This window comes from Urtica dioica, chromosome 5, assembly GCF_054948205.1.
Source record: "Urtica dioica subsp. dioica isolate 48M chromosome 5, U.dioica_male_clone48M_v1_H2, whole genome shotgun sequence".
Classification (NCBI taxonomy): Eukaryota; Viridiplantae; Streptophyta; class Magnoliopsida; order Rosales; family Urticaceae; genus Urtica; species Urtica dioica.
The window spans coordinates 39,273,791-39,287,484 of NC_142760.1; the positions used below are offsets into that span (position 1 = coordinate 39,273,791).

General features: G+C 34.5%; 1 protein-coding gene across 1 annotated transcript; it reads left to right on the plus strand.

Moving 5' to 3' along the window:
- The first annotated feature begins 6,937 nt into the window (after window positions 1-6,937).
- On the plus strand, window positions 6,938-11,141 carry DFL1 (Auxin-responsive GH3 family protein). Its single transcript, XM_089615138.1, has 4 exons — window positions 6,938-7,443; window positions 7,896-8,489; window positions 9,013-9,323; window positions 10,300-11,141. Exons 1-4 carry the CDS (start codon window positions 7,130-7,132, stop codon window positions 10,902-10,904), a joined length of 1,824 nt encoding a protein of 607 aa, XP_089471264.1. The 5' UTR covers window positions 6,938-7,129; the 3' UTR covers window positions 10,905-11,141.
- The last annotated feature ends 2,553 nt before the right edge of the window (window positions 11,142-13,694 follow it).

Sequence of the window (13,694 nt, forward strand, 5' to 3'; positions counted from 1 at the left end):
CCTCGTCGAAGCCATCACCGATTATTCAATGTCTTGATTCTTCTCCTTTAATATCTGGAACTCCCGTTTTGGTTTTATTTTAATGAATTCTCGTTCTTCGTCTTCTTCGTTTATTTTTCGTTTCACCGTGAACTAAGTCCATTAAGGACTATGGTGTAGCAAGTCCTGAACATGTTTATGGATTCCTATTAATTGATTGAAATATTTGTTCGCTTTGTTTGCTTTGTTTAAATTAATTATGATCGTAATGTTTGAATGTGATTAGCTACATCGTTCATGATATTAGAATTGACTTGATGCCTGAGAAAAATTAGGTTGATTGTGCGCTTGAATTAATTTATCGTAATTCATTCCTATTGACTAGAGATAGCTAGGTTGTTACGAAGTCATGTATGCATTCTTATGTTTAATGTTTGCCTTATTTTTAGGAGTTTAGTTAACAATTAAGCTTAGTTCTCGTGGGATTTGACTCGTTCTTACAATATATTACTTTTGCAACTACGTGCATTTGCGTAAGGTTTTTTTTTAGTATCGGTTTCTTTGAGCAGGTCAAGCTTGTATTTCCTTTGAGATATATTAATAAATTTTTCATATTTAACTACTTCCATGCCAATAATTTTTTCATTAATACAAATGTCTCCTGATAATCAATTCCACATGCTTACGTGCATCCCTTGCCTATGTGTCGTGCTTTTCAATGTTTCATTTGTTTGTGGGGGTTATGCTGATGATGAATAACCATATACACCCAACAGTTCACTTCCCATATAGTAGCTCAATATTCCGAGGTGTCATTATGTTCAAGAGCTCAAATCTCGTCATATGTGCTGACTCGTCATGTTGGCATTTATGGAGTTTCATGGAGAGATCTCATAATCTTCATTTGGTATTTCTTGATAGCTTACATAGATGTTCTCATAGTACACATAGTCAACATTCTTGTATGGGTCATATTAACAAATAGGCTTCTTCATAGAAATTGGTAAGTCCGATGGTAAATGATATTTACCTTGCTCAATGATTTTGATGTCCAGAGTTGGTGAAGATTCAATAATGGAGTCACTGCCTAACCAGGTGGAATTGTTTAGCTTGATGGAAATAGATGTAGTGCGAGGTGAGCTTTTAGACAGATTTGAGCTTAAGGGATTTGTGTTCTAAGCCTGTGGTGAGCTAGGCAGTAGTGAGCTCGAAGGCTGAGGCTCAGGCGAGCTTGGATGGGGAGATGGGTTTAATGGATGATTGAGATAGTCGTCTGTTATGTTCTCACTATGACTATCATAATTGAGAAAACATGGGTTTAAGTCATGAAAAGTTACATCCATGAGATGATGAATTTCCTAAGGTTTGGTTCATAACACGTATATCAAGTTTGAGTGGCAGAGTACCTGAGAAAAATGTATTTGATGGATTTAGGGTCAAGTTTTCCCTAGTTGTAGGAGTGAACAATAGCAGAATAACCAACTAGCTCAGGTGGAACAGTAGATAGAAAACGCATTTGGGGAAAATTCTATTGTAGATCTTGAGCTCGGGTTTCGAAATCTAAGATCTGATACGGTGATGAGTGCATTTTATACGTACAAACCACTCATTCTCGGGCTTGAATATCTAGTGAGTTATTAAATTTATTTGAAGGTTATTTCGTGTTTTTAATGTGAAACTTAGGTAAAAGTTGCTAAATTCAGAGCTACAACGTCATTTGAGCATATTAGAATTTGGAGGGAAATGAGGCACTATTGGGATGATTTGAAGACTCTTTGGACGAGTTAGAACAAATCAAGAAACATGACACATGTTTCTGCATGATTTTAGATTCTAAAGTGACAATTTTGGATGAATTATTTCCACCATTGGATAGAGATTTCCCTTAGCTTTCCAAGGCATATTTACTTGTAAAAATCGGACATCAGAGTAAGTATTTACGACATAACTACGCATCATTCATTCTTCTTTCTTCTCTTCTTTTATTTACTTTACTGCTTTAAATTATTGTTGAACCTTGCAATTAATTAATATAAATACATTTTTAGTTTCAATGTTGATTTTATTGCTTTCAATTATTATTTTGTGCTTAGTTTTTATTATGAATTCGTTTAGAGATTAGATTTTTATGGGGCTGCGATTGTAGCCCGAACCGATATTAATGCGTTGATGATTCTCTAGTTTGTAGTCTATTGCTCGTTCCCATAATTTTCGTTTGCTTATTAGTGGTGAATATTGTTATGTTCATTGATTAGCTACCTTTGAATTGTTATTTAGGATTGTTTGCTTTTCTAGAGAGAGTAAATTATCTTGCTTTTGCTATAACTTCATTGTCGACCTAGGTTTGTAGAAAACTCTAGGCGAGAATGCAATGTTTGAATTCTTGTTCTTTATACGTGTGATTGCTTGAATAGGATTGGAAGCCGAGAGGATAATAATTCATCAATTGCATAGGTTTGATAGAGAATTGTAGAGAAGATAGTGAATATGTTAAAAAGAGTGAGATTAGTAACATAGGAACGAGACAACAATAGACAAAAATAGGGATAGTCAACGTAGTCGGTTCGTGGTGAATTCGTGGACCTGCTTTTTCTCTTCGATTAAACTCGTTTGAATTCTTATTTTCTTGTCTTTATTTATTTTACCTTATCGTAACCTTCACTCGTCATACATTGGAATCAATTCGCATTCAAGCTAGATTAAATCGTTAAAATTACTAGTCCCAATGGGATCAATACTCGTACTTCTTATGTACTATATTACTTGGGCAACATGTGTGCTTGCATGTAAACTTTCATCGTAACATATGGCATAAGAATGAAGGTGGCAGTTAGGATGCTTATCCCCTTGAGCGAGCTGAAATCTTCGAGATGAACGTGATAGCTCGAGCAACTTTGGAGATGGCAGTTCTTTCGCTTAGCTCCCATTTTTTTTTGGTGAAGTGTTTGCAACAGGCTGGTATGAATGATTCTTCAAGGATGAAAGTCAGAATCCAGCTTCAAGTTAATTTACAAGAACCCCCCTCCCCCCCGAACTCTCACTCGATTAACGAAATGCACCCCCAACTCGGATTTTCAATAAAAATTACTCCGAACTCACACCTGTGTTGACTTTTGCCCCTTCTGTCAAAGTTTATCAGTTACCATCCATGAGATTCGCACGTTTTAGGCACGTGAGCTCTTTATTGAGGTTATAATGGTCTTTTATTATTATTATTATTATTACTATTGTTATTATTATTATTATTATTATTATTATTATTATTATTATTATTATTATTATTATTATACTCTTCTGAATCTCCAAATACATTAGAAAAAAAAATTAAAAAAATATATAGATCTAATTCTTCCTCATCTTCTTCCATCACCGCACTTCTTCCACCACCTCCATCTTTTTCCAACTTTTGTGAGACCCTGCTCTTTCAACAACGATTGTTAGAGAAGAGATCTACACCACATAAATATTTCAACTACGAACAACAACAGATTCATGGCCACACTAAGGTCAAAGCTTTTTACCTCTATGAGAAAAACAAATATCCAAATTTTGGTCTGCCGAGAAGGACCCAAATCTCTGACTTCCCTCCCACGGCTGATACGCCGGTCTCGGCGAGCGACCTCCTGGGAGTGCGATGACCGTACGCGATATGCGTCCGCGAGGCGTTCCCGAGGCTGGAGTCCACGGTGGAGGACGTCATCGCCGTCTCTGACACTCTCGTCGCCGACATTTACAACTCTGCAGAATCGCTAGGCAACCCGGATATGATTTAGCTATTCCTAATTTAAAAATTTAGATATTCCTAATTCAAGATTTAAATGCATCGATCATCGATCATCGATCTGGATATGATTTACTTGAAAATCACCTGAAAGAGCGAAAGTTTGGACGAGAAATTCGAAGTCCAGAACCTTCTGGTCGACAAGCTTCTGGGCTTACTCGCGCAAAATTGACATAGATTCTGACCTTACAAAGTCTCTCAATCTCGATCGAATTTCGGACGAACAGTTTGCGTCCTTTGGAGCCATTACTGCGTCATCTTCAATTATATGACCGCCATCGTCGTTTTCTTGAATCCGACTCCGATCTGGACGAGGAGCTCGCGGTGAGTGTCATTGGAACCCCCAAATTCTGTCGAGAATTTGATCGGATTTGTGAGCTGGGCTTTGAAGAGAGATGGAGAGACGAAGAGACTCTCAGAGATATTTTTCGTTTTTCTTTAACGTTTTTTATTTATTAAAATATAATAATAATAATAATATATATAAATAATAATAATAGAACTCAGGGTATTTTGATAATTGCACATGCTTTAAGTTTTATGTGACCTTCACGTCGTCAAAACTTTAACAGTTTGTGAAAAAAATTGACGGAGGGGGCAAAAGTCAACACAAGTGTGAGTTCGGAGTAATTTTTGTTGAAAATCCGAGTTGATGGTGCATTTCGTTAATCATGAGTGGGAACGATCCAATCATGAGTTGACACGTGGCCACTAACTGCCACGTGTCAACTCATGAGTGGATCGTTCCCACTCGTGAGTTGTGCCAAATAGCATCAATCATATATTATAGATATTTGTATTTTGAAATGGTATATCCATTATCTAAAAATAAAAATAAAAACCTGAAAGAAAAAAAAAAGAAAAAAAAAAGAGTGAAATCAGCTTCTTTAGAGAATAAATAAATAATGAGGCACCAATTATCCCAAAAAAAAGTTAACGACGTGATTGAATAGAACACTGATATCCCATTCGTACACGTGTCAAATTATTAAGTGTGGCAAACAGCTAGCTAGTCCCACGTGGATTCTTGAACAAGTCAAAAATTGTCTAGAGTTATTTACCGTACACAAATATTATTTTCTCGACGGTATAACAAATAACTCACGAATTCATCGCCGATACATTGAGTTACAATATCGAGAGAATAATTAGTGTTAGTGTTACATGGAAATGTAAGTTACTATGACGAATTAGGGGACACCCGTGGAACAAGGGATCAAAATATAGGTTGTTAATTACCTTATTTATTTATTTATTTATTTTACACGAGGTTTCTAATTGGCTTTATAAACACCTAAAGAAGGTGGATTCTAAAAGGATTGGCTAAACGAAGTATTCTTTTATTCTTGCATTGTTTCATTTGTACTCTCAGCCACACACAAAACCCAAGAGGAACACATTTATAAAATCACAAAATTAGAAAAATAGTTAATTTAAACGTTTGATATTGTTAAATAATCAAACGAACGTTTGATAAATTTTAAGTAAATAATCACTTTCAGATATAAAATTTAGATAAATAATCAACGTTTAGTATATGAAAGTGATTATTTATCTATGATTTAGGTCTGAAAGTTATTATTTACCTAAAATTTACTAAACATTACTATTTAGTAATATCAAATATTTAAATTTGCTATTTTTTAATGGCCCTTTATAAAATTGGTTTTACAAAAAGAGTAAAAAGGAAAATAAAAATTATATATCAAAATTTATTCAGAGTAGTGACCGATAAGGTGACACGTGGGCTTTTGGGAGTTCATGGCCAATTGGTAGTTACTGCGAAGTCATTTCAAAGTGGAGTTTCTCCAATCCATTGTTGAAAAAAAAAAAAAAATGTTACGAATTGGTTGAGTACTTCTTCTGGTTGTTAAACAATTATTGATGGTGTCTCTTTGTTGGACACTCCTATTTAATAATTATTTGCACTGTCTTGAACCACTAATTTTGAAGTCTTATCATATCTTACTGGAGGATTCTCTTATATACCTCAAAACCGTTACCTAATTGGATAACCACCTTTTGTTTACTTATTTGATTAAAATAATATTATTTTATTACAGCTATACATATAAAGTTATTTGATTCTTAATTAACTGCAAAATGCACGTAAAATGTAACTTTTATTTTATTATATTAATACTGTATTATTATGTGTTTATGACATTTTAGTTCATTTCATATATTAATATTTATTGAAGTAAGAATGGTTCTGTGACCTGTCTGATAAAAGATATGAAGTTATGTTTGTTTCAACTTGAATGACATTTTATTTTTGTTGTTGTTACCAATCACAATAAATGAATTTTTATGTCTTGAAGTTGATATACTTAATTAATTTACATTGTGAAATTGTACTATTTAGGTATATATATTTTTATATGTCCATACAATTGATTGTCAATCTAACATTAATTTGATATCAGCCACATATATCCTAAAGAATGTTGCTAATTTAAAACATAAAATTATTTATAATAAAACGTCAACATAGTTTTTCTGCAACTGAATTCCAAAAGGAAAAATGATATGAAATAGCCAATTCAAACTATGATTTTTGCAAAATAGTCATAGTTTCATTAGGTATAGCAAAATAACCAATTGAGAGTACTACGACTTTTAATCCTGGCTCGATTAATTTTAATCCAGCCTTCATAAAACTTACATTCTGTCTTTATAGTTCGTTAGGATTAAATTTAATCCAGCCTAAATTAATCTTACTTGGGCTAGTTTGCTTATAGTTGGCAAACTATGACTATTTTGCAAAAACTTAAGTTCTATTTGGTTATATAGCCGCTTGCCATTGCAATAATAAAATAATTAATCTATAACAAAAAAAATAATTACTAAGATAATCAATTTATGACAATTTATTTATCAAATATTATTATACTCAATTTCAGTAAAAATAAAACCTGCCTCAATGCGCATTATTCATTGCTTGTAATCATCTCAAAATAGAAAGAAAGAAGGGAATAGGATAATTGATATGCGAAAAGGAAGAGGGAAAAAAAAAAATCGAATAAGTGTTTTCCCATAAATACCCTTTTATTACATTAGTTGGTTATGTGTGTCTCCTTTGTAATCGTTATAGGTCAAGATGTCAATCACACATAGCCACCTTCTCATGTGGCTCTCGCTATATAAAGCCACTTCTCTCATTCTTTTTCCCCCACACCTAAAACCATCTCCAATTCTCTCTCACCTTTCGTAGCTCAAAAACAAAAACAATCTCTATCTATCCATCTCTTTCTCTCTCTCTATCTTTCTCTCTCTCTTTCTCAAATACACACTCTTGAAAGCTATCTGGAATAAAATCTCTCTCTTTCTCTTTCTCTTTCTCTTTCTCTCAAAGTGCAAGCCAAAACCATGCCTGAGGCTCCAAAGACCTCGTCCAAGTACAATTTAGAGGAGACGAACAAAAAGGCCCTCGAGTTCATAGAAGACGTTACGGAAAACGCCGACGAGGTCCAAAAGCGGGTCTTGGCGGAGATCCTAAGCAGCAATGCTGACGTGGAGTACCTGAAACGCCACGGACTCAACGGCGACACCGATCGAGACACTTTCAAGAAGCTCGTCCCCGTCATCACCTACGAGAGCATACAGCCAGACATCGACCGCATAGCCAACGGAGACACGTCACCGATTCTCTGCTCCAAGCCCATTTCCGAGTTCTTGACTAGGTAATAACCACACATAACTACAAGCAATAATAATCTTGTCCTATCCTACCTTTAGTACTTGTGCAACTCATAAGAAAGAGAAACAAAAAAAAAAAAAAAAAAGACAACTGCTTTTTCGTTTTTTGTAAAAAAATAAAAAATACCCTTTTCTTATACGATCGAATCCTCAAATGGGTACTCACTATTTTTCCTACTTTCTCACCACTCATTTCCCAAAAAAAAAAAAAAGAAGTAACCCTTCATTTTTCCTATATCATCATCAAATCTCCTAAGAAGCACATCTAGTTATAATAATAATAAAAAAAAAAAAATGTAACATAAATCCCCTTTTTTCTCGTACGATCGAGCCCTCCCGATCAAATGATCCAACTTTCTTTAAAAAAAAAAAAAAAAACCTTATTTTCTTAAACGATCTTCAATCAAGGTCTAATTTTGTTTTTTTTGGTATAAAGTTCGGGGACATCGGGAGGAGAGAGAAAGCTGATGCCGACGATCTCGGAAGAAATGGGTCGGAGATCCCACCTGTACAGCCTCCTAATGCCGGTGATGAGCCGATACGTGGAAGGGCTCGAGAAAGGAAAAGGCATGTACTTTCTGTTCATAAAATCCGAAGCCAAAACCCCGGGAGGTCTGTTAGCCCGCCCGGTCCTCACGGCCTACTACAAGTCGTCCCACTTCACGAACCGTCCGTACGACCCGTACACGAACTACACGAGCCCCAACGAGGCCATCCTTTGCCCCGACTCGTACCAGAGCATGTACTCCCAGCTCCTCCTCGGCCTCTTCCACCGCTCCGACGTCCTCCGCGTCGGCGCCGTCTTCGCCTCCGGCTTCATCCGAGCCATCCGCTTCCTCGAGAAGCACCACGCCCAGCTCTGCCGGGACATTCGGACCGGCACGCTCAGCGCCGCCGTCACTGATCCCGCCGTCAGGGACGCCGTCGGCAGAGTTCTCCGGCCCGATCCCAAGCTCGCCGACGCGGTGGAGAGGGAGTGTGGGAGAGGCTCGTGGGAGGGGATCATAACCCGGATTTGGCCCAACACTAGGTCAGTTTGTGCTCTGTGGGACCATCATCTTCTCTATTTTATTATTATTATTATATATACATATATTGCCAAATTATTATAGTTTATCTAAAATCAAAACTGTTTTACTTTTATGATTTTATCTACCCACATCACATGTCATGTAAAATATTCCCATAAAAAAGGATTTTCGAGTGGGTTTTTTTTTTTTTTTTTTGGGTAACAAAATCATAAAATAGCTCTTTCTAGAGACACTACTACAAAGGTACCGTAAATATTTATAGAGTTATATGCTTACGTATATATAGTAAAAAAAATAATAATAATAATAACATTTGTAATTAAATATTTATAGAGTCATGTGATGTGACAACTTTTAACGATCCACTCTCTCTCTCTCTCTCCCTCAATTTTCTCGAAATTTGTAAGTTTGACCCCCGTAGTTAAAAGTTTCTTCGATTTTGACCCCAAACAAACTTTATATTATCTTTTAGGTCCCCTAGCTAAAAAACAAAATCTTGGTTTCTCTCTCTCTCTCTCTCAGGTACGTGGACGTGATAGTGACGGGGACGATGTCGCAGTACATACCGACGCTAGACTATTACAGCGGTGGACTTCCTTTGGTTTGCACAATGTACGCTTCGTCGGAGTGTTACTTCGGACTCAACCTCAACCCTCTCTCCACGCCCTGCCACGTGTCCTACACGCTTCTTCCCACCATGGCCTACTTTGAGTTTCTCCCCGTCAACCGCTCCGACAGCCTCGCCGGAGATGATGACGTGGAGCCCACTCCGGTGGACTTGGTGGACGTCAAGCTCGGGCAGGAGTACGAGCTCGTCGTCACCACCTATGCCGGTGAGTGTTGATATTAGATATATATTATTAATAATAAAAAAATACTCTTTTTTAATGATTTTTTGTTTAATTCAGATATATTAATTAATAATATATATACTCTTTTATAACTATAAGCTGTTAATGTTTGTTAGCTATATTAAAGAGTAATGTTCCGGCACCCCACATCATAAATATTTTAATGACAAAATATGTGTAATAATTGTAAACAAAAAAAAATATTATATATATGCAATTTTCATGTTTTTAAAATTTTGTAAATGTTACCAAATAATTAAAAAAAAAATACTTTGACGTTTCGTGATTATAAAAATTAAAAAACCACAGATGTTTAGGAAATTCAAACTTTGTTATTTTTAGATGCAAATAAAATTATCAAAAATCACTAGCCGAAATTACAAGTAGTTAGTTTTTGTTTTCTTATTTATTATTTATTTATTTATTTATTTTTAGTAGCTAGCTATACATGGGAAGCCAAGCTTGAGAGGCAGGGGTTTCATGGCAGGCTGGCTGGCCCATTTTCAACAACTTACAAAATATCACTTAAAAAAAACAACAAAAATTCATTACCATCTCCCTAGTTTTTTTTTTTTTTTAATTCTAGTAAAAAAAATATTTTATCAAAAAAATTGATCCGATCCGCAATAAACTAATTAACTAAAATATAAATTAAATTTACTTTTTAATTAATTAATTTCTTGCGGATCTAATTAGCTATTATTTATAATAAATGAACTTCGGGCTACTCGCTTAATCGGTCCTGAAATACAATTCTATATTTTCATTTTATTACAATAAAAAATTTATTTTATCAAAAAAAAAAAAAAAAAAAAAAAAAATCGATCCATCCTGCAATACATTTTAGTTAATTAATTCACCTTGATAAAATAAATCTGGTGTTACTAGCTTAATCGTCCTGAAATACAACTCTTTATTTTATTAATTTGTATTGTGCTTGTTTTGTGCATGAATATAGGGCTATACAGGTACAGAGTCGGCGACATCCTACGTGTCTCCGGGTTCAAGAACAAAGCCCCTCAGTTCAGCTTCATCTGCCGGAAAAACGTGGTCCTGAGCATCGACGCCGACAAGACCGACGAGGTCGAGCTCCAATCGGCCATGAAGACCGCCGTGACCCACCTCGTCCCGTTCGGCGCCGCCGTCTCCGACTACACGAGCTTCGCCGACACGGCCTCGGTCCCGGGCCACTACGTCCTCTTCTGGGAGCTCATCACGACGAGCTCGTCGGCGGCGAACAATCCGGTGCCTCCGTCGGTGTTCGAGGACTGTTGCCTCGCCGTGGAGGAGTGCCTGAACAGCGTTTATCGCCAGGGCCGAGCCTCGGACAAGTCCATCGGGCCGTTGGAGATCAGGGTCGTCGAGGCCGGGACGTTCGACAAGCTCATGGATTACGCCATCAGCCTCGGCGCGTCGATCAACCAGTACAAGACTCCGAGGTGCGTCAAGTTCGCGCCGATCGTCGAGCTTCTGAATTCGAGGGTGGTCGAGAGTTATTTCAGTCCCAAGTGTCCCAAATGGGCTCCGGGGCATAAACAATGGTCTGCCAACAATAACAACTGAAGAAGAAAGAAGAAGGAGAAGAAGAATAAGAAGTGGGACAAAGACAAATAAATGAATGTATGGTTGGGTTGGGACTTGGGAGATGTAGTTTTTTTTTTGCTTGTTTTGTTTTGTGATCTATATATTATGAAGTTAATTAACTACTACTACTAGGTTAATTAATTAATTAAGTTGACCCATCATGTTATTTTTTCTTCTTTTTTTTTTTTTTTTAATGTTCATCCATCTTTCCATCTTCTTCGTTTTTTTTTTTTTTTTTTTTTTTTTTTTTTTCTTTTGTTGATTGTTTATTACTATAGCGCAGATAATCACCACATCATGTACAAAAACATTTTTTTTTTTTATTGAATTTTTTTATAAGTAATGTAGCTTTTTTTTTTTTTTTTTTTTTTTTGAGGTGCATCGATCGAACTCCAACTTCCGTCAAACAGACACGAAAAGAGATCAATTGTTTGTGTAATTTGTTTTATTTAACGGCTAATGAGAAGAAAAATGAAGTGTGACATTTTAAATGGGAAAATGAGTGTATGATTGGGTTGGGAAGATTTAATTTGATCGGTTTTGTTTTGTTTGATCTAGATGTTATGAAGTTAATCAACTACTACTAATAGGTTAATTAATTAATTAAGTTAACCCATCATGTGTTTTTTTTTTTTTTTAAATGTTTATCTATCTTTCTATCTTTTTTTTTTCTTTTGTTGATTGTTTATTACTATAGCGCAGATAATCACCGCGTCAAATACAAAAGCAATTTTTCTTTTTTTATTGAATTTTTTTTTATGAGTAATGTAACTTCTTTTTTTTTCTTTTTTTTTTTCATTAATTGAACCCCAACTTCCATCAAGAGACACGAAAAGAGATCAATTGTTTGTGTAGTTTGTTTTATTTAACAGCAGGAGGAAATAAAAAATGAAGTGTGACAAATAAATTTTAAATGGGAAAATAAATGTATGGTTGGGTTGGGAAGACTTAATTTGATCGGTCGTGGAGATGTTGTTTTTTAATTTGTTTTGTGGTCTAGATATTATGAAGTTAATCAACTACTACTATGTTAATTAATTGATTAAGTTGACCCATCATGTTCTTTTTTTAAATGTTCATCCATCTTTCTATCTTTTTTTTTTCTTTTGTTGATTGTTTGTTACTATGGCGTAGATCATCGCCACATCATGTACAAAAACAATTTTTCTTTTAAGTTAAATTTTTATGAGTAATGTAACTTTTTTTTTTTTGGTGCATTGATCGAACCCCATATTCCGTCAAACAGATACGAAAAGAGATCAATTGTTTGTGTAATTTGTTTTATTTGAAGAAAAAAGGAAGTGTGACAAATAAATTTAAAATGGGAAAATGAATGTATGGTTGGGTTGGGAAGACTTAATTTGATCGGTCGTGGAGATGCTGTTTTTTGTTTTGTTTTGTGATTTAGATATTATGAAGTTATTTAACTACTACTAAAATAGGTTAATTAATTAAGCTGACCCGTCATTTTTCTTTTTAAATGTTCATCCATCTTTCTATCTTTTTTTTTTTCCTTTTCTTTTGTTGATTGTGACTATAGCGATAATCACCGCATCATGTACAAAAGCAAATTTTCTTTTTTATTGATATTTTTATGAGAAGCGTAACTTTTTTTTTTTTTTTTGTGCATCCATTGAACCCCAACTTCCGTCAAGCAGACACGAAAAAAGATCAATTGTTTGTGTAATTTGTTTTATTTAACAATTGAAGGAAAAAAACGAAGTGTGACAAATAAATTTTAAATGAGAAAATGAATGTATGGTTGAGTTGGGAAGACTTAATTTGATCGGTCGTGGAGATGTAGTTTTTTGTTGTTGTTTTGTTTTGTGATCTATATATTATGAAGTTAATTAACTACTACTACTAGGTTAATTAATTAATTAAGTTGACTTATAATGTTATTTTTTTTCTTTTTTTTTAAATGTTCATCCATCCATCTTTCTTTCTTTCTATCTTTTTTTTTATTGTTTATTACTATAGCATAGATCATCACCACATCATGTACAAACGCAAGTTTTCTTTCAAATAACTAACAAACAAGCCAATTAAAACTAGTTGAATTTTTAATTAGCTAACGTTTTGTTAGTTTGAGGTAAATAATCAACGTTTTGTCAGAGTATTTCAGTCAATTTACACGTGAAAATATTAGAAAACGTTTTATAAATTTTAAGTGAATAGCCAACGTTTTGATCAAGTATTGCTGTCAATTTACACGTGAAAATATTTGGTCATGGCTATTTATAAAAAAATTACTAAAAGTGTGCTAAACATTAAATCAAACTGTAAATAAAGTTATATATCTAATGGACATTTAGGTAAATAGTCAATTAAAACGTTTAGAATTACTATATAGCCAACGTTTCGTAAATCTTAGGTAAATAACCATAAATATGACATGGTCTAATAAATGGAAGTGATTATTTATCTAAGATTTATATATGTAAATATATAAAAGTGACTATTTACTTAAGATTTATGAAACGTTGATTATTTAGCAATGTCAAACTGTAAATGTGGCTTTTTACCTAATGGACCCTTAAGCTGAATTTTTACGAGTAATGTAATTTTATTTTATTTTCATCGATCGAACCCCAACTTCCATCAAGCAGAGACGAAAAGAGATCAATTGTTTGTGTAATTTGTTTTATTTGACAATTCAAAGAAAAAAAAAATGAAGTGTTCGAATAAATTTTAAATGGAAAAATGAATGTATGATCGGGTTTGGAAGACTTAATTTGATCGGTCGTGAAGATGTAGTTTTTTATTTTG